This window comes from Perissodus microlepis, chromosome 4 (genome assembly GCF_051167445.1).
Source record: "Perissodus microlepis isolate ML-2025 ecotype Zambia chromosome 4, ASM5116744v1, whole genome shotgun sequence".
NCBI lineage: Eukaryota > Metazoa > Chordata > Actinopteri > Cichliformes > Cichlidae > Perissodus > Perissodus microlepis.
In genome coordinates this window covers 22,930,573-22,952,701 of record NC_140464.1, presented here as the reverse complement: position 1 = coordinate 22,952,701, position 22,129 = coordinate 22,930,573, and the positions used below count along the sequence as shown (strand labels likewise).

At 43.0% G+C, this 22,129-nt stretch overlaps 1 protein-coding gene and 1 pseudogene across 2 annotated transcripts; one reads left to right on the top strand and one right to left on the bottom strand.

Annotated features, from left to right (window-relative positions):
• Positions 1-698: 698 nt before the first annotated feature.
• Positions 699-8,467, bottom strand: LOC146388932 (GTPase IMAP family member 8). Its single transcript, XM_084926515.1, has 7 exons — positions 8,315-8,467; positions 7,498-8,092; positions 5,740-6,295; positions 5,009-5,106; positions 3,650-3,781; positions 2,813-3,403; positions 699-2,666 (listed from the first exon to the last, which is right to left on the bottom strand). Exons 2-7 carry the CDS (start codon positions 7,526-7,528, stop codon positions 2,593-2,595), a joined length of 1,482 nt encoding a protein of 493 aa, XP_084782641.1. The 5' UTR covers positions 7,529-8,092; positions 8,315-8,467; the 3' UTR covers positions 699-2,592.
• Positions 8,468-10,590: 2,123 nt separating this feature from the next.
• LOC146388931 (adenylosuccinate lyase-like) lies at positions 10,591-18,226 on the top strand (annotated as a pseudogene). The gene is made up of 9 exons (XR_014800106.1): positions 10,591-11,059; positions 16,245-16,459; positions 16,547-16,591; positions 16,912-16,991; positions 17,103-17,274; positions 17,373-17,419; positions 17,533-17,623; positions 17,727-17,796; positions 17,875-18,226. The product of XR_014800106.1 is annotated as an adenylosuccinate lyase-like (transcript).
• The last annotated feature ends 3,903 nt before the right edge of the window (positions 18,227-22,129 follow it).

Below are 22,129 nucleotides of genomic sequence, written 5' to 3'. Positions count from 1 at the left end.
AACCCCAAAAGATGTAATAGTATGTTCAGTCCCTCTGCAGCTCATTAAGGTGGTTCAAAAGTTTATGCTGGTCATGTAATTGAGCATATTTTTATTTGTGCTAGTGTACAGGAGAGGGGGAGAAAAAAAGTGAGAGTGCTGACCTAGGCACAACTCGAATAATGTTACCCAACAGAAATGTGTGCATTCATCCTACGACGGGACCTAGGTGTGCGCTCTGTAATTGGCCTGGGCTCGTTTCCAGATAGCTCAGGGACTATTTACCATACCTCTCTGGACAAGCGCCAAAGTCACAACAGTTCAGCACTAATAGGCAAAATATTCCTTACAGGCAAAAACCTTTGCTAACTTTGTGTAAATGCCCTCATTTTTCAAGAGTGAAGCAAGAATTATTAGGCTCTCTTTTTGTCTGCCAATGCAAAACAGATCTGAAATGACCTTTTTTGCATTATTTTTGGAATAATCTCCTTTCCCAGTAATGCAAATATTGCTCAAGTTGAAACAAACCGTTCCAGAGCTCATTTTTATCTGCCTTCATCTTCACATGCAGTATTTTTCTTGCTACACTGCCACCTAGTGATGCTATCACCACACTACCAGATCCTCTCAGAGGTAAAACAGTGAGATCTTTTGTCTTCAAAGACAGGAATTGCATTCAAATTGAAATGACAGTTAAATAATAAGACGAAAGCCAAAAATACACAACAATATATCCATATCTTTTATTATCATTGTCTCAGGATGAACAAAGTACTGATGTTCCAATCTCCACATAAAGAGGGACCACAGAAAGGGACATCACTTTGGCTACAGTAAAGTGGTAGAACTTACACGGTGCAAAAATGCTTCACTAAGAGCCTAAAATGGTACATTATTTTACACTGTTTACTACACTTTTGATATACTGAGGTGGTTTAGGACTCGCGGGACGTCCTCGTATTAAAATGTGAAAGTCATGCGTGTCACACTTAAGTGCTGCCGGTGGCCTATGTGGCTAGATGAAGCACAGAGGTTGCTGAAGCGTTGAGAGGGAGCAGTGCTGCGGATTCATTTACAGGCTACATCATTTGTAGAAAATTCCATTTTACAGCATGGCAGTGCTATCGGTCACATATTATGTATTTGTTTTTATTTCAGAGGGTGAATTCTATTTTATCCCCTCCTTTTTCTTCTTTTCTTTTTTTTTGCAGTTGTAAAGGTGGAAGGATGTGATGTGATACCAAAGAAATTGCTTATTCAAGCAAGAAGAACGAAGTGAGGTTGCCTTCAGCTCTATAGGCACTCATTTTGCCACATGCTATGTCTTAACATGCCTCTGATGGCTGTATATATTTATATATATATATGTATTTTTTTTAACTACTGATGTTTGATAGCTCAAGGATGTAGAAAAAGTTACAAGGTATTAAGAGCCCTATGAGAGCTTGAGTGGTTCATGAGGTTATGCTGTTTCTGTAGCATGCGAAAGCTTGATGTAGCCTATAGGATACTGCCCTGCTGCTACTGCTGCAGGGTGTGCTCCTGCTGTCTCGCTTTGATGCTGAGGCACGTAGCTGAATCTGCCTTGTCAATACACGCACTGAGTGCATGACCATAAGCAGCCAAGCAGAGCCGGCCCGGGTGCTCCATGGGGATCTGAGGCTGCGCTAAGTTTTGACACAGCCTTCTTTAAACTGTCTTCCCAGCTCCTCTTGAGCATGAATGCAGAGGTGTGATAAAAATGACTTACGCTTTTTAGTTGGTTCTTAAAGACTCACTCCCTTTAAGCTCCCGGTAAACTAAAACAAACACTCGGAGAAAGGCCCAAATTTGGATTAACATGTGACTCACATCCACACTTAAGCAATCAACATTAATCTGCGTCTCTGTGGCTGTGCCAGATTTTGCCCCTTTTTAAATTAATCCAACTCAGACTCCCTGAGCAGCAGAGACGAATGCATTTTTAACGGAGATCAGTTCAGTCTCACTAATGTGAGAGGCAAGCGTTACCTCCTGTTTTTAACATCTGAAGGTTGTGCGTGCATTTCCAGCACACTTTGTCCATGTTTGGATTTGGTATTAAGTAGCTTGCTTTCACTTGAGCTTTTTTCTTTTGCTTGTAAATCCTTTCTGATTCAAACTGATTGACATCAGAGGGAACAATCTTCCAAAACTTGCTAATGACACATGTGATCCCACCCTCAAATCTGACCGGACATTGCAGTTTTTTGTTTTTTTTTAAACGTGTAGCTTTTTTGGTTTGGATTTTGCCCTTTTTTTGCAACACGTAATACAAAGTTGATCAGTGCGGACGGAATAAAGATTTACAAAGATTAGCAGCAGCTGACTTCTGTGGACATGCTCGCAGGGTCGGGGTGTGTTTTTGAGCTCAGGTCGCTCGAAGCAGGACATCTCTCCTGCTGTTCGGCATGAGGAGCTCGTCTTAAACGTCTCACTCTCCAGACCTACTCATCTGAACCCTTTGTTGTCCTTGAAACTCTTGAGAGTTAGAGAGGGATATCTCAATGAGGTTTTAGTTTTATGAGGTGATGTTCATCCCCCGTTAAAAGGCTCACAAGGAGGAAAAAGACTTTTTCCTTTAGTTTGATTGTGTCACTGTAGCTGGCATCCCCGGCAGTCGTCCTCTGGTTCGGTGTTGTCAGAGGAGTAGGAGCTCTCCTCGCTCACTGTCAAATGCAACAGCATTTTATTAGTGTGCATAATTTTCATAAGCAGATCAGCTGTGTGCATATGTGTTTTTCAACTGCAACACGAGACAAAAGCCATTGAACATTAGCTATCGTTGCAAAATATATAGAAAAAAAGGACTTACACCACTCTGTCTGTATGGGAAGGAAGGCCTTGTCGCCGTTCTCTCTGATCATCTCTTCAATCTTATCCAGCAGGACCGACACACTCCTGTCTTTGCCAGGCGTCTTACTGTCCAGTACGTGGTAATAGTTCCCGCAGTATTCCAACAGTCTCTGCAACTCGCGTCCGCCTCTGAGGATGTGCTCCTCAATGGGCGTGCGTCCCAGCCAGTCACCACAGCTGAACAGCACCATGGTGTGGAGGCACGCGCTGTCGCCAAACAGAGTCTCTATGTGCGCCACAAGCGTTCGCCGCTTCCTGGCGGTGAGGGACGAGACGACGGGGAGGACCAGCAGCAGGGTGTGGGGTCCGGGCCGCAGGAGGGCAGCCCCGCGCTGGGACTCCTGGCGGATTCGCTTAGGGGTTCGCCTCACCGAGAACCAGTCCCAGCCCGGCGTGTCTACAATAGTGACCCGACGACCAGACACGAGCGCCTGCCGCCTGAGGCACAGCTCTGTCTCTTGTCCTGATTCAAAGTAGCGGCGGCCCAGGATGCAGTTCCCCACAGAGCTTTTTCCAACACCCTTCCAACCCAGCAACAGCAACCTCAGTTCTAAACAGAATGACGAGGACAGGATGAGAAAGAGTAATCAGATAAACAAAGCGGAGAGAATGAAAACACTCTGAATAAAAAGCAATGCAAGCTCAACAGGAATGAGTAAGCAATTTGCTACAACACCATTTCGTGGGGTGGGGGGGTTGTTTTCCCTAGGGTAGAACCGTGACACATGTGAATTCAACTCTCCTTCACCACATGACTCACTCAATTACACACTTCAGCACACACAAACGCTCATACCTCTGGGAGGTCCTCCGATCATCTGCTCCCTCTGTCGAGCGTGCTCCTCCATCCTCATCCTTTCTTCCTCCAGAGCTCTCCGGGCCTGTTCTTCCTCCAGTAAAATCAGCTCATTCACCTCAAAGTACCATCCTGCATGAAAGCACCCATAAATTATTCACCGAACTGTTGTGTGTCAGCTCTTTAACACAACTGGAGTATTAATCATGAGCTAGAGAAGCACATGAAGTGTAATTATTTACTGTGTCACAGCTCTAAATGTTTAAAAAAGTATTATTTTCAGTTAAACACCTACCTGTGTTTAACTGAAAATAGGATCATAAAAACAAGAATACACAAATATTTCAGAAATCTGTCAAAAACCTGATTAGCCAGTGTAACGTTTATGCCACAGCTGTCACAAAGTAACATCACCGGTACTTATAAAAAAATATTTTTTATGTCTCTGTAATAGTTCATGCACCAGTACATGCCTGCTCTTTCATCTGAATGATATTTTTAAAATCAAAATATAATCATAGTTGCTATCCATACATTTTCAAATGTACTGTTTTACAAAAAAAGCATCTTTTAAAAATTATTTACATATCAAATGACAGTTATTTACTTACATCTCTCGACTGAAATTTTATCAAGAAAGCTGTATAATGCAAAAATACATCACGTAATAAGCAGCAGGTCAAAATGAGATTGTCAGCACTCTGTGAGACAAATAAGAGCAATGTAAAACTTTTGAGAATTTGGTGATTTTATCATCTATGGTGCACAATGTTAATAAAAGATTTAGAGGATCCAGACATCGTCATTCTGTATTATGGGCTAAAGTGAAGAGGGACTGCACAGCTTGCTATCAGAACACATTAAATAAACAAGCATGAGTGAGGAGGGGGGAATATTAATGCACATTGCACATCTGGCTCTGTTACGATTATATTCAGGGTTTGAAGCCACATATAAAGCCATTCAAGCCTTTTCATGGGAAGTCCATGTTTATTTTCAGCAACATCCCAGAATGCTGCAGGCAGAGACCGGTGTTAAATGAACCCGACTGCAGTTCTGACCACAAACATTTGTGGTATTGTGAACAAAATACAACAAAGGAAACTCTGAACAATAAAACGACGGCAGTTCCTTCCTCAAACATAAACACCACAGGATACTGGTGAAATAATCTGTGTCGTCTTTTATTTGTGTCGCTGGCTTCAACATTAATATAAATTCATGAAAAAACAAAACATAAACGTGTTTCATTTCTAGCATTTGAGATGTTTCCCTACTGTTTTTAATTAAAACTAGAATTAAAACGCTTCTCAACTCATGAACTTTACATGGTCTTTACTTTAATAAATCCTGCCAAACCTTGGTTGTCAGTGATCATTTCCTCCACTTTTTCCATCAGCTCGGGTACTTGTGTGTTTTCTTCTGTTTCTTTTCGAGTGTTATCAAAGGCGTGGTACCTGCAGGGGGGAAACCAGCTTTAAAAGGGGCATGACATTAAATTTATTTAGAACTACATAACAACAACTGCAGCATACAGTTTCCTTTTGCCCTGAAAGAAACTTTCCACAGTTTTCAAAAATGTCAGAATTGTTGTCTTACTGACAGCGTTGCTGTTGGTTGGTGACATAACTGAACTGAAAATCAGGAACCTTTAGATCTTGAACCTTACATTCACTATAAGCTAAGCAGTCTCTGGTGCTGCCAGTTTGATGTTTAACACCAACTAAGCAATCCGGTGTGAACAGATGCAGACGTTTTAGCATGGTACTCTTCTATGTGGAGAGTTAAAAATCCACCCTGAAGTAGTGACTAATCCACTCTGAAGCTTCATACACTCAGTTTTATTGTTATTGAAGCTTGCAGCCAAAGTTGACTGAAATGATACTGCTGGAGATGTTATCAGATTTGCACAACTGTTTTTTCCATAGGCAGCATGTTCAGCGTAAATCAGGTTTGAAGCACAACATCTGCAGCCGTTTCCCTTTAGGTTATCTATCAAACTCCTGCTGCACAGTCTAAACATTGAGTATCTTTTGAGAAACCAGAGGAGACACTGGGAAAAACAGGAAGATAGCAAACTGACGTTATACCTGCTTCCACATCTCTCCACCAGCCATTGCAGGGCCTCTCCAGTGTTTGCTATGTGCTCCTCAATAAAAACCCCCTTGGGCAGCTTGTCTATCCCGGTGAACAGGACCATGGAGTACCTCCAGGTCCCTCCCCCGAGGGCGCCGAGCTGCTCCTCTGCAGCCCTCCGCTCAGTCTCGGTGAAGGGCTGGGTGACCGACACCACCAGAAGGATAGCGTGCGGCCCCGGAGGGCAGAGAATGGCACCCATGCACGGGCCCTCGCTGTCCAGGCTCGGCGGCGGTCGGTGTGGGCTGTCTGACTCGGCCCCCGCGTTGTCGTTGTTGTCAGCTTCGGCGTCGTCACCCGGGTTGGCGGGGATGGCCCACGGCGGGGTGTCGACCACGGTGACGCGGCGGCCGTAGATCTCAGTGTGGCCCACGTTGCTGTGTGTAGTCTCCGTCCCACCATCAAAGACTTCATCTCCCAGGATGCTGTTGGCAGTGGAGGTCTTACCGGACCGTGGACCCCCGAGGAGCAGCAATCTGCGCTCTGGGGGATGGCGGCCCCGGGGGTCTCCTGTTGTAACACAGTGACATCAGAATGGTGCTTCTCTACTCAATTTGAGCACTTAAAACACTTTCTTACAACCCATTCACACACACGTGCTTTTTTTTTTAATAATCGGACATTCACACACACACACACACACACACACACACACACACACACACACACACACACACACACACACACACACACACACAGGTCGTTTCATATGTAAAAGCAAATTTTGCCAAAGTGCTTAAAATACTTTTGTAAATTACCTTTTTTTTTAAAAGAAATCTACCGGATCATGTGTAAATTTCATTGCAAATATTAATCGCATTTAAATTAAAAGGGGATGGCAGCGAAAGCTCTACTGCTGCGATGTCTCTCTCGCGTTCTCGGAAAGTCCGAACTCCTGTGTGAACTTCCAAAATATGGACTATCAAGTACGGACTAGCGTACTCGATTATTGAGAAACAGCCATAATCTGATGGATGCATCAGAGGCAACTCGGGGTTCAGCATCTTGTCCAAAGGTGAAGGAGCCAGGGATCAAACCTAGGTAGAGGTATATACTTTTAACATTCTGTCTGAATAGATTTTGGATCTTAATTTGTTTAAACCCACTATTCAGTCGTCCTACTGTGTTTTGGAGATGACTGCACCTCTGCATCCTTCACACTGCAACGCAATTCTACATTCCCCCCTTCTTTCCTGGCCTCCCTCCTTCCATTCCCTCTCTGCTCTCATCTTATCTGAGAAGCTTGCTACCTTATACCTCGTCTCTTTCCCTGGCTCCTCGTTCATTCGCGTCTCTGTCCCGCTTTGGCTGATCTCCCAGCATCCCTCATCTTTTCATCTGTTCTCAGATTTCAGAAAAACAGAGGCAGACACACCACTCTGTCATGTGAACGAAACATGACGCACTCTGAGTTTCGATTCTTCTTTTTTTCAAAGGCATCAGAGAAGTATTTGAATATCCAGCATCTGCTCAGAGGAGTGATGCGTGCTCCATGAGGAGGAGGAGGTGGAGGAGAGTATGAGATGCAGAGAGAAGTTTATTGATTAATGATGCTCACTGACTTTCCATGTATGCCACCAATCACAGAAGTTGACACGAGCAACAGTTTCCGCCTCCAGCCGACGTTTGAGAAAGGATGCTGCTGTTAAAGTAAAGGTGATGATGTCGAGCTCGCTGTGAGGTGTCCGGCAAAATATTAAAAAGCCACTTACCAGTGTCAGAGGCAGAGGACACAGCAGCCATCTTGTGTGTAGAACCTCTGGCTTCCTCCTCCTCAGCCCCCCTCCTCCGTCTCCGTCTCACCTCCACGGTGCCTTCCTTTTTCGTGCCTCTTCAGAAAGCCACAGATGCGGAGCTCAAATGCTTCCCAGCTCTTGCTTTCACTCTAACCCTCATTCTGCTGCAGTGTAGTCACTCTATCTTCAGTTTCCTGCCCCTGCCTCTCTTCATTTCCTCATACTTAAACCTCTCCCTTCCTTCTTTTTTTGTAATCTGTTTTCTTTCACACCCCCTTCACCTCACCGTGGCTCTTCCTAGTCTTTTCCTTTATGGATACATACATATATATCCCCTCCGCTCCCAGTCCTCCTCCCCTTCCAGTCCTCCTTTCTTTTGTCTTCTTTATCTGTCCGAGCTGAGGGAAAAGATTGTGCAATGCAGGAGACTGGAAGCCAAATCCACCCCTTCAGCAGCTGCTCCAATAAGATATCTGTTCATTTTTTTGAGGGAAAACAGAGGAAGCTGTGCCTCCCACTCGCTTGTATCAGACGACAGCAGCAGCAGCAGCAGTGTGGCACTGTATGCAGACTGCAGTCAGGTGGACAGACGGAAAGATGGATAGACAGAGAGAGAGAGTCAGTACTTTGTGCTCGGCTTACAGCTGGATGTGCTCCCCAGATGTTGCATCATGCATGGACACAGCTATTCATAATATATATGACGCCTCTAGACATGAGAGTATTGTGCGAGGCAGGAAGTGGGATTTATGCTGCATGAATACATTTAAATGTGATACAAGAAACGGCTTACATAATAAGTAAGAGCTTCTATAAATAGCAGATGACTGTAAGACGCTGTCCGATCGCTTTGGAGTCAAATCTTCGCCGCCTTAGAGTGGATACTGCCTGAAGAATACGACACGTTTAGCAGAAAAGTCATCCTGAATGTCTGAGCTCATTCTTGGCTCCTTACCAGTTGAATTATGTCCGCTATATGGGGAGGTACGTTCAGGGAACCTAGGGAAATCACGGAAGTCAGAAGGTTAAAAAAGAAGAAGCAACATTCGCTGTGTAGATTTTAAAGACGTGGGTGACAGTGCTAATATGACTCCAAACTCTTCGCTGACGTACTCGTGTTTATTGCAGCGATCATAACACGTTTTAAACGTTTTGTTGACGTCTTTTCATGTATCGAGGCAAAGTTAGCGCTTCGGCGTCCCAGCGTTTTTGAAGTCTGTACAGTCACGTCACACATTAAAAAAAGGACACCTTCCACTTGACCACGTGATCCTACCAGAAGTCGGCTATTTAAAGGATGGTGATGTTCAAAGCATGAGATTAAAAGTGAACAGAGGACATTCAGACCCTGTTTTTTTTTAAACAAACAAACAAACAAAAAACAATTATTATAATGTGGAGAGAAGGATTTATCACCATATCTGTAATCTGGGTCGAAGTAGGCCATAGATGGATGAGGGGGACTGACCTGTCTGGAGCAATAAACACTATAAATAAGTAAGGTGAGCTCGTATTTAAGGAAATAAGAAAATGGGTTGGGATTTTCACTTTTTACAGATGGTGAAGTAATTTACTAAGAAATTTAGAGTTCGCTTACTGAAACTGTTGTCACGGTCCGGGTGCGCTGCTGGTAAATTACCACTGAGTTCTATATTCTTCGATGTCCGCCTCTGGGCGGAGCTGTGACCTCCTCACCTGTCCGACTCACCTGGAGCTAATCTGGGGCAATCTACTGAGGGTATTTAAGACCAGTTTTGCTGTCTCTTCGTCAGCTTACCCGGGTAGGTAACAGGCTCTTACGGCTCATGTGCGCACAAGTCTATGTACTTACCTTTTCTTCTTTGTGCTACAGCTCTCTGGTTCCGCCACTCGGACACCGGATCACACTCACTGGATTAGTCGCCCAGCTTCACGCTCCCTCTCCCGGCAAAGATTTTCAATAGCGATGGCCAAATGAAGCTATCTGAAGCGTTAGAACTTATGTTGAAAAACTGTTCATTGCTTGAAGCTTTTCACACACAGTCGTGTTTGGTGACATCTGTTGGCCAAAAATATGAAGAGCCGCTCGAATCTACAGCAATAATGAACTGCTTTCTTATTGATTGCCCACATTACAGAGCTGACAGCTTCTGTTTGATATCATGTGATATCCAAATGATGTTATGTCTATTCTAATAATAACTAATTTTGTATAATATGCTATAACTTCTATAATTATAACTATATGTATCGTCAGTAGCGGTTTTTGATACGGGCGACACGGGCGGTTGCCCGGGGCGGCATGGTAAATGGCCTGTATTTATATAGCGCTTTACTAGTTCCTAAGGACCCCAAAGCGCTTTACATATCCAGTCATCCACCCATTCACACACACATTCACACACTGGTGATGGCAAGCTACATTGTAGCCACAGCCACCCTGGGGCGCACTGACAGAGGCGAGGCTGCCGGACACTGGCGCCACCGGGCCCTCTGACCACCACCAGTAGGCAACGGGTGAAGTGTCTTGCTCAAGGACACAACGACCGAGACTGTCCAAGCCAGGGCTCGAACCAGCAACCTTCCAATTACAAGGCGAACGCCCAACTCTTGAGCCACGATCGCATCATGGTGGGGGGCGGCATCACGGGCATCGGCAAAAAATAAATAAAAAAATTACCCGTACTCATGCTGCCCCGATATCATGCCAGCGCACATCGGGAATGTCGTAAGCACCGATTGGGTTTCCATCAACCATTTGCTGGGAGTAAGGGCGCCCTCCGTTTGCGAGGTGCGCCTGCTGCTTGCTGCACAGGGAGGAGAGGGCGGGGTGGCGGGGGATTCTCTGGCTGGCTGGAGCAGCATCTAATAGCAACTCGCAAAATAAAACAAAATAAAAACAAACCAACAAACATGAAAACACCAGACATTATGATACTGACTTATAATTTGTACCGATGTTTTTTTCAAAATTCTATACGCAAAAAGTGAACGCGAGAGCCCTCGGTGCGCCTGCTCGCTGCTGAAGTCAAAGCAAACTTTATTGTTATCTCCGCTACAAACAGTACAGTATATGGAGAGACGAGACGACGTGGCTCCAGTTACAGCAGTGCAAGTAAACAAACAATAAATATAAGAAGAGTAAGAAAATAAATATACACTTTAGGACCAGGGGTAAAGGGATCAATAACAATTTAAAATTTATAATTTACAGTTTGATGATTTAAAGCAAGGGCGTAGATTTGGCATGGACGGAAGGGACATGTCCCCACCAATAATTTGATCTCTTCGAGTAAAGAAAAACAAACCGGATAAAAAGAAAAAAACGATCTGTCAACGTCTCATTCACCCAGCGGTGCAGAAAGACTTAAATTACGATCTCTACTGGAGTCCTACCTCATGTGACAAATATGGCCAATGTGATTGGCTGTGCCTTTCAGGGAGCTCTGTTTAGTTTTAGCAGCGGCAAGCCTGCGCTGCGAGGACCTGCAAGGAGGAGAGGAGGATGACAGCAAAAACGAAGAACCTGGATATAAGAAAGTATTTTTCAAAGAAACCTGTAAGTCACTTAAAGTCAAGTTCACTCATAAAATGTGTCCGTCATAATAACGTTACAGGCTATGCTAGGCTTTGGCCCACATCAGTCTAAAATTGTATGTAACAATGAATAACGTGTTTTGGAAACTAACTGCACAACAGGCAGCACTATTAGTTATCTCAGTCTCCCAGAGTAGCATTTCTAATTTTGATTGAAACTGTCAGAGAAAACGGCAGCCTCGAGCAACCCAGGATATTAGTTTACAGAGGCTGTTAAAATTATATGCCTAACGTTAAAATGTAAAATGCTTAAAGGTAAAATGCTGTATGCCATGTCCACCACGAGAGACTGGACAGTATAGATGTAAAACCAATATGCCAGCAGTTTATCTCAGTTAACGAGAGGAGCAGGCATGTGTTTGGCTCCTTCACATAGTGGACATTGAGTTGTTGTGTGGGGCACCAGTAGTCCATGTCTGTTGCTGTAACAGTAGTTCATGTTTAGAATGAAAAATCCCAGCTCACTGATTTGATCGGGGCAATAGTTTGCCTAAAATGTTGCATAATTTTGCTGAGAGATCTTTTACTTTGTGGTAATCTTAGAGGAGTAGTTTTATGGATAAAAACCACCAGGTCATTCACTGTTCCCTTAGTGCTAATGTATCAGAGATGTTGGTGTACTATAACTGAAATAATGTTGTTAAAGTCATATTCTTTTATTGTCATGACTGTATTTGAAGCTATTTTTATTTTTGTATGATACCTGATTTATATGGAATATGGCTGAAGTAAACTAAAGTCTAAAATTCTCAGTCAGTCATTTGTTTAATAGTAATTTAACATTATGTAATTCACACATAAAACTATGAATTGTAATTTTAAATGGTTTAAAAGCATGTAGACTAGCATATGTAGGCAAGTATATTTCTCCTTTTTTTTTAAATCAAGAAGTAAAGACAAAAAGGAAAAAAAAAAAAAAAAGAAACAGGGCAGGGTTTGGTGGTTGAATCATCCATCCCCACCAATGCCAAAACCAAATCTACGCCCTTGATTTAAAGTCTCACACACAACCCGTCGAAAGGGGAGGGGGGCCTGCTTCTTCCAAATAGAGCACATTTCATTCATAATGTTGTAAATCCAAGCCCATTATGGATTCATGATTTGAACCCTGGGTTGTGCGAAATCCCAGAAATAAACCCTAGACAAAGCAAATCTGTGAACTAAGGTGTAGGTCTATTAGGTTATGTTGTGGTGATCCTCGGGTTGGGGGATGGGTGTTCATACTGGAGTGCAAAATTAAGACCAATGGAAGATGGACAAGAAAAGTTCAAAGCCATCAGGTGCTCAGTTTAGAAAAAAAGAGAAAAGAAGAGGAGAAACGAGCAAAAGATACAGGTAAGCAGATGTGTCCTTGGATAATGGCAGGTCATCCTGAAACAATCAGAATCAGAATACTTTATTAATCCCTAAGGAAATAATGTGGGTTACAGTTGCTCCAAGAAGAAATGGTAAAAATAGTAACAGTAACAGACTAAACTCCAAACAATACCTTATGTTACAGATTTTACACATTTAAGAAATAGCACTAATATATACAGATCACTCAATTATAAATATCCTGTTCTCATTGTATGGCGAATTATGATGGCTGTTTGGTAGCCGTTTGCATAGTATGCATACTCTTCATGTATGAGTGTGTTTCTCTGGTGAAATTCAGTATGGTTCCAACAAGTTTTATGTTATTGTACAGTCCATAATATGTTTTATGTGTGTGTGTGTAGGGGGGGGGCAGAGGGAGTGTTCGCCCAGGGCGCCAAACAGGCTAGGACCGCCACTGTGTATTGTGTATTTCTTATGTACATTTTAGACCTGGGAAGAGAATTTCTGAGGAACTGGTTTTTACGTAGGAATAGGGAGAGCGTCCTCTCTTCTTGGCTCCGTGTCTAATTATGTCGCACACTGGTTTGCCACCACTGCACAAAATCACCACCAGAACACAGCATAAACCTCGCCAATGACTCCGTTTCTTTTAAACCATTGAATCAGGTACAAAGCAGTGACGTGCCGAACGAAGCTTCGGAAGTCATTGATCACGTGACGTTGTTCAGCCGAACCAAGCGTCGGTGTTTCTGAAGCAGTGTTGATTTTTTTTGACACATATGCCGGAGCTTCAGCTTCAAACATTTTAAGTGTAAATCTCTGTCAGTTTGTTGAAGGAAGCTGTAGATGTTTGAAATACTCTTGATTTTCTTTAGGTGACACTTTGAGTGGCAAGTTTGCATATATTCTGAAGTAAAGTCTGCAACCTTTATAGAGCCCTATCAAGTCTCTTGGTCTTAACATACTGTTAGTATACAGTAAAAAGAAATGGTGTATAAGTCAGAAAACATTCGGCAGTTCCAGAGTTGCATTTTATTAAAATAATAACAGAAAAAAATTAAGGAACCCTGTATATAGCCTATACAACATAAACAGAAAAATATAATGAAAAATCGAAAAATAAAATACATGAAATTGCATTTTTTGTGAGTGATTTAATATTAGATAAATGCAGCTGATAATCACAGATTTTTCATGATTCTTATATGCTTGGGACAGCGCTAATACTTGCTGTCTTTCCTCTTCCTCTTCACCCCATACACTGCGGACCTCACGTAGACAGCACATAATGATCAAAACTGGAGAAAAGGCAAGCAGACAGGCGTCTGGGCCAGCTCTGTCCTTGATTGTCTGCTGAAGTCTATCTAGAGCACACACACACACACACACACACACACACACACACACACACACACACACACACACACACACACACACACACAGACACACACACACCTCTGTACATTTTCTTATCTGTACAAAATTTGGTCTCCAATTTAGTGAGCCTGACCTCCAGAGCTGCAAATATGCAACATGCCTTACAAGTGTTATTATTACCTAACAAGGCAGAGAAGTAGCAAAAGATCTGACACACTGATCACTGAGGAAAATACAGGAGCAACAAGTGAAGAAGCCACTGGCTCAACAACATAACAAGGTAGCAAATTCAAAAGGACAAAGTGAATGAATAATGTGAATATAATTACCAGGTGATTCAACGAGTTTGACTTTTTGCTGGCAATGTGGATCAAGCTCTCATAACGTGCCAGAATATCTTTTGGAGCGACCTCAGAGCTGTGGCATCACTCGGCATCTTGTGGCATCATTTCATGGACTCACCATAAACAGCTGTGAGAGCTTGTCAGCTTGGTGCTGAGGCCACAAAGAAGAAGCAGAGTCATTTCACATAGAGAAGTCTACAAGATCAAAGGCTGACTTGTTGGCAAAAAATGGATTCAAATGACATGAAATAACACAGAGGTGTTATTTTCGCAGTCTAGTAGGGGCCGGTAATACAACTATAAGTTGGTTCAACTGCTATAAAAAAAAAAATCCAGAGGAAGAAGAAAAAGAGCCGGGGGGGGAGAGAAGCTGAAGACCTCGCTGTGTTCACGTTTCTAGCAACCATGGCCGGAGCCGAAGAGATGAATAAGTCTCGCTCACCTCTGGTGTCCAGATACGCCAGCAAAGAAATGAGCGACAAAAAGAAGTTCACTACCTGGAGGAAGCTGTGGATTTATCTCGCCAAAGCTGAGAAGATTTGATATAACGATCTGCTGATTTTTATATGTTCCACAATTCAGTCTCACTGTTTTTGTTTTTGTGCTAGAACCTTTAGGCTTTAAAACTTTAGATTTTTCTACTAAACAAAGCTGTTTTAATTATTTTATATAAACACTGCAAATGTGCTCATACGATTTGGCACTACGTCTGTTGAACGTTGAAAGCTTTGTTCAGCCTGACTGTCCGGACTATATAATCGAGTGCAAAGAGTTGTTAGCAACACGCTTACACACACAGATAATGTGTTTTCTATAAGTCTCTGGGTCAGAGAGTCCGGACAAGATATTCTGAACCAGAAGTTAGAATAAGTAGAAGAGCAATGGATAATAACATAAGATTATCAAGGCAGGGCAGGGAGGTGTCTTTTTCTTCTGTCTCTTACAGCGGATGGAGCAGATACCAGACAAGGTCACAGATGTACGAGGAGCGAGAATGCCACATTCTTGTGGGAGCAAGATAGTCAGGATAATCTTCGTTTTTGTAAAGCCCGTTTCAAGGTTATTGTTTTTGTGAACCAGACCCTTGATTTCACATGAAGCTCCACAGCGCTGTGTAAACTTGTAATTTCAACTGCCAATGCAAATTAAATCTTATTAAATGACAGAAAATTCTCCTGAAATTCCTTCTGAAAAGTTTGAACACGACAGAACTTGCAGTTCGTCATAATTTAAATGAACATCTGTCAACATTATTATGAGATTCTAAAATTGAAAATCTGCAGTTTGTATTTTCCCATCGCAGAGCCACGTGAGCTTTGACACGCTCCTCGTGCAGAGTCATTTAGAGCCGCTGCTGCTGTGTAAAAATAGAAGCGAATGTTACTGTGATGAGAAAACAGCTCTTCCAGTGGCAAAATTATTAACAGTAACTCTGGCTAAATGCTGTTGTCTTTATGGTGTCTTCTGCACTGAGGTTTGTTTGACCTGCTTACAGTCTGACCTATGACCCCTTTGACAGGAGAGAGGTACTCGATTGGCTGGAACCAATCTGTAGTGCTGTAGGAATCACGTGACTACGGTGTCCCAACAGAATATAGTCCAGTCTAATCAGCATATTGAGCGCCTGTGCCTCCTCATGAGGACAGCACATGATGATCAAAACTGGAGAAAAGACATGCTGACAGACAGACTACTGACTAATAAACAGCAGGCTGTTTGCTATCAGCTTAGCAATGCAAGTCACTGTGTGATTTTTACCCAAACATCCTTTTCATCAACAGAAGAGCCAATGCTGCAAATATGTGTATTTATAATAAAACATGTATTTATATAAAACATATTTGCATTTGTAACTGTTGATAAATGAATATCTTAAAAGTAAAGAACTGTATTATCAAGAGTCAAAAAGCTCCACATAAAAAGTAGTAAGTAGGAAGCAGCTTATAAGTAAACTCTGAAAATGAATGAAACCCTGCAGGAAATGGTTCAAAATTCATTCTGTAACTACAAGCACTTTTGTTTTGCCAGCTCTAAACTTTACGAGTTGCTTGTAGGAACTCTTCCTGTTTGTCATCATGTCTCTGTGTTCAATGTTCTCCTCCTCAGGCTCTGGGTCTGCCCATCACTGATGCTCAGATTGCAGAGATGGAGAGCCATGCAGAGGACATTGACTTTGCCATGGTGGCTGAAGAAGAGCGAAAGCTGAGGCACGATGTCATGGCGCACGTCCACACCTTTGCACACTGCTGCCCCACAGCTGCCCCACAGCTGCTCCCATCATCCACCTCGGAGCTACGTCATGCTATGTGGGAGACAATACTGTAAGTAGGACTATTGCATAAATAAACCCAGCAGTGATGAGTTTTGACTCTTTAAAGCTTCTCATGTTTGTCGTTTCTCTTCTTCAGGATCTCATTGCATTGCGTGATGGCTTCAACATCCTCTGGCCTAAGGTGAGACTCACCTGTTTGTCCAGAAATTCTATGAAAACAGTGCATATTAATATCAAGCTTGTTTTTTTTGGTTTTTACAGTAAATCCATTAAAAAACAAACAAACAAACAAACAAAAACCCAGGACGTTTTCATAGAATTGAATTCATGAAAAATTATATTTAAAGATTACAGGACAGGCATTGCAACATATTGGTCACATTTATTATGCATCTTCACTGCTTCTGGGAGCTAAAGATCAAAGTTGGCTGTTTGTAGCCCACGATGTAAAATAAGTTTGACACCCTGATTTGCATCATTAAAGGCTTGTTTTTCCTGCAGCTGGCCAGAGTCATCGACCGGCTGGCAAACTTTGCAGAGGAATACGCCGACCTCCCCACGCTCGGCTTTACATACTTCCAGTGAGTCCGACTGCAGCTGCAGTGTTTTCATAGGCCTTCATCAGACTGATAGAGCTGTCTAACTTTGATGTCAAACACACCCACTGTGCCCCTCTCCTCCTCTCTGTACAGGCCTGCCCAGTTGACCACAGTGGGGAAGCGAGCGTGTCTGTGGCTGCAGGATTTGGTGATTGATGTGAGGAACCTGGAGCGAGCCCGCGATGATCTTCGTTTCCGTGGAGTGAAGGGGACCACAGGCACCCAGGCCAGCTTCCTGCAGCTCTTTCAGGGGGACCATGACAAGGTATAAACAACCATAAGAACCACATGGGTGCTTTCTGAAGTCCCACAGCACCGTATTGTGATAACTTTTTAATGTCAGTTTTCCTTTTGTGCCACCAGGTGGAAGAGCTTGACAAGATGATGACAGAGATGGCTGGCTTTAAGAAGTAAGTATCAAACTCCTGTCTCCAATGTTGACTTGCATATAATTTTTTAATATGGTCCAAGCAGGAACAGTTTGAAACACGGGCTATAACTAATTTGTTCCATTCTTATCCAGAGCCTACCTGGTGACTGGACAGACGTACAATTGTAAAGTGGACATAGACTGCCTGTCCACGCTCGCTGGTTTGGGAGCTTCTGTGCACAAGGTGAGGAAATGTCTCTATTTAGTGGTGGTTAAAGAAACCTAGGTCTTGAGCTTCAAAAAGCTGATCTAACAGAGTGTACACTTTATGCTGTTATCTGCTGTAGATCTGCACAGACATCCGCCTGCTGGCCAACCTAAAAGAGATTGAGGAACCTTTTGAGAAGGAGCAGATTGGTACGTTCGCTCATTCAAAAGCACTTTTTACCTGTTAAACTGTGCCTCAGCCTAAAGCTTTGCCTGCTCCTCTTCCAGGTTCCAGTGCTATGCCCTACAAGAGGAACCCCATGCATGCAGAACGCTGCTGTAGCTTGGCCCGACATCTGATTGCGTTGCTGGCCGACCCCCTGCAGACTGCCTCAGTGCAGTGGCTGGAGAGGACTCTGGATGACAGTGCCAACAGGTCAGCCAACACAGACACACTTACACTGCTGTGAATTTGGTACGTCAATGTTCTCCTCTGTGAGGTAGATATCACAACAATGTAGAATCGTACAATATGTAGTAGTGAACAATGATTCTCAGTTACGAGTGTTGCTTCTGCATCATCAAGGTCTTCTTGTTAAAAAATTGAAGACTTGAGAGGAACAAAGAATCCTATAACTGAGAGAACAAAAGCTTAACATTTTACAATTGTATGGTAGTATGGAAGAAGTAAATTTGTTAGTTAAACATAACGTAAAAATAGCTGAAATATTAAAAAAGTTGAATAGTTCAATAGTTAAAAAAAAAAAAAGATAAACCAAGGTGAAACAGTTGTGTGTTCACTGCTAAATTAGTGCTAATATGATTTCCTTCCTCGCTAGTCTCAGTAACCGTGAATCGGTCCGCCGGGGTTTCCGCCCTTGGCCACTGCCTGGCAAACACTGCACCTGAGTCCTAAGGTGCCTCCTGCAGGTGGTGGACCTACAGAAGAGTGGGTCCATTTCTCCTCTTCGGGGTGTGCCCAGCCGGGCCCCATGGGCCAAAGCCCGGTCATGAGACACTTGCCCTCTGGCACCCTCCCCAGGACTGACTCCCAGGTTGGGGCTCCGGTAACCCTAACCTGGGCAGGGTGAACTCTTCCCTATATTATATTCTTGGTGGCGCTGTCACTTGGTGTTCGCTCGCTCTGCGGTAGAGTATCACTTCCTGTTCCTGCTCAAACACAGTGGTGTTTCTGAGTAGCTTATTTGCTTAGCAATTTAATTAACAACTTTTAAATACATTCTTCTTTCGTAGTATAATCTTCACGTGCTTCATCCGAAGCACACTTTCTGTGTACTCACTACCTAATTTATAGCCAAAGTATTCACTCACTGTCTCTGTACTGTTTCGCTAGCTTAGCTTAGCTCGTAGCCGACTCGTTAGCACCATGGCTACTTCACCTGTCCCTCTTGCACTTTCTTGCTCATTGTGTCAGATGTTTAGTTACTCCTCGGCCTCCTTTAGCAGTAATGATATCTTTAACAAATGTAGCATATTTGCAGCTCTGGAGGCCAGGATTACTGAATTGGAGACTCGGCTTCGCACCCTTAATTCACCCGTAGCTAGCCAGGCCCCTGTAGCTGGTGCAGCCGAAGATAGCGTAGGCCCCGCTAGCTGTTCCCCGGCAGACCCCAAGCAGCTGGGGAAAGAGGGCGGCTGGGTCACGGTGAGGAGGAAGCATAGTCCTAAACAGAAGCCCCAGGTACACCACCAACCCGTTCATGTGTCTAACCGTTTTTCCCCACTCGGTGACACACCCGCCGGGGGTCAAACTCTGGTAATTGGTGATTCTGTTCTCAGACATGTGAAGCTAGAGACACCGGCAACCATAGTCAATTGTCTTCCAGGGGCCAGAGCAGGCGACATTGAAGGAAATTTAAAACTGCTGGCTAAGGGTAAACGTAAATTCAGTAAAATCATAATTCACATCGGCAGTAATGACACCCGGTTACGCCAATCGGAGGTCACTAAAATCAATATTGAATCGATGTGCAACTTTGCTAAAACAATGTCGGACTCTGTAGTTTTCTCTGGTCCCCTCCCCAATCAGACCAGGAGTGACATGTTTAGCCGCATGTTCTCCTTAAATTGCTGGCTGTCTGAGTGGTGTCCCAGAAACGATGTGGGCTTCATAGATAATTGGCAAACCTTCTGGAGGAAACCTGGTCTTGTTAGGAGAGACGGCATCCATCCCACTTTGGATGGAGCAGCTCTCATTTCTAGAAATATGGACAAATTTATTAAACCTCCCAAAATATGACTATCCAGAGTTGGGACCAGGAAGCAGAGTTGCAGTCTTACACGCCTCTCTGCAGCTTCTCTCCTCCTGCTACCCCCCGAAAAACCCATCTCCATAGAGACTGTGTCAGCTTCCAAAAAGACAAAAAACAAACTAAAAACCAGCAACAAACAACTTAAACATAAACAATTACAAAGAAAGAACAGTACAGTATCCACATCTGAACCAAAGAGTAAAACAGTGAAATGTGGATTATTAAATATTAGGTCTCTCTCCTCCAAGTCTCTGTTAGTACATGACTTAATAATTGATCAACAAATTGATTTACTCTGCCTTACAGAAACCTGGTTGCAGCAGGATGATTATGTTAGTTTAAATGAATCAACACCCCCGAGTCATTCTAACTACCAGAAACCTCGAAGCACAGGCCGAGGGGGCGGTGTGGCAGCAATTTTTCACACCAGCCTATTAATTAATGAAAGACCAAGACAGACTTTTAATTCATTTGAAAGCCTGATGCTTAACATTGTCCACCCCAGCTGTGAAACTCAGAAACCAGTCTTGTTATCATCTATCGTCCACCTGGGCCTTACACAGAGTTTCTGTCTGATTTCTCAGACTTTGTATCTAATTTAGTTCTGAGCTCAAATAAAATAATTATTGTGGGTGATTTTAACATCCATGTAGATGCTAAAAATGACAGCCTCAACATGGCATTTAGTCTGTTATTAGACTCAATTGGCTTCTCTCAAAATGTAAAAGAACCCACCCACCACTTTAATCACACTCTAGATCTTGTTTTAACATATGGCATAGAAACTGAACATTTAACAGTGTTTCCTGAAAACCCTCTCCTGTCTGATCATTTCCTGATAACATTTACATTTACAATAATTGATTACACAGTGGTGGAGAGTAGATTTTATCACAGTAGATGTCTTTCTGAAAGCACTGTAACTAAGTTTAAGAATATAATCCACCCACTGTTATCATCTTCAATGCCCTGTACCAACATAGAGCAGAGCAGCTGTCTGAACGCTACCCCAACAGAGGTCGATTATCTTGTTAATAATTTCACCTCCTCACTACGTACGACTCTGGATACTGTAGCTCCAGTGAAAACTAAGGTCTCGAATCAGAAGTACCTGACTCCGGGGTATAATTCTCAAACACGTACCCTAAAGCAGATGACTCGTAATCTGGAGAGGAAATGGCGTGTCACAAATTTAGAGGATCATCATTTAGCCTGGAGAAATAGTTTGCTGCTTTATAAGAAAGCCCTCCGCAAAGCCAGAACATCTTACTATTCATCACTGATTGAAGAAAATAAGAACAACCCCAGGTTTCTCTTCAGCACTGTAGCCAGGCTGACAAAGAGTCAGAGCTCTGTTGAGCCAACCATCCCTTTAACGTTAACTAGTAATGACTTCATGAACTTCTTCACAAATAAAATTTTTATCATTAGAGAAAAAATTACCAGTAATCATCCCACAGATGTAATATTATCTACAGCTACTCTTAGTACCATTGATGTTAAGTTAGACTCTTTTTCTCCAATTGATCTTTCTGAGTTAACTTCAATAATTACTTCCTCCAAACCATCAACGTGTCTTTTAGACCCCATTCCTACAAAACTGCTCAAAGAAGTCCTGCCATTAATTAATTCTTCGATCTTAAATATGATCAACCTATCTCTAATAATCGGCTATGTACCACAGGCCTTCAAGCTGGCTGTAGTTAAACCTTTACTCAAAAAGCCATCTCTAGACCCAGCAGTCTTAGCTAATTATAGGCCAATCTCCAACCTTCCTTTCATATCAAAAATCCTTGAAAGAGTAGTTGTCAAACAGCTAACAGATCATCTGCAGAGGAATGGTTTATTTGAAGAGTTTCAGTCAGGTTTCAGAGCTCATCACAGCACAGAAACAGCTTTAGTGAAGGTTACAAATGATCTTCTTATGGCCTCTGACAGTGGACTCATCTCTGTGCTTGTCCTGCTAGACCTCAGTGCAGCGTTCGATACTGTCGACCATAATATCCTATTAGAGCGATTAGAACATGCTGTAGGTATTACAGGTACTGCACTGCAGTGGTTTGTATCATATCTATCTAATAGACTCCAATTTGTGCATGTAAATGGAGAGTCCTCTTCACACACTGAGGTTAATTATGGAGTTCCACAGGGTTCAGTGCTAGGACCAATTCTGTTTACATTATACATGCTTCCCTTAGGCAGCATCATTAGAAGACATAGCATACATTTTCACTGCTATGCAGATGACACCCAGCTCTATCTGTCCATGA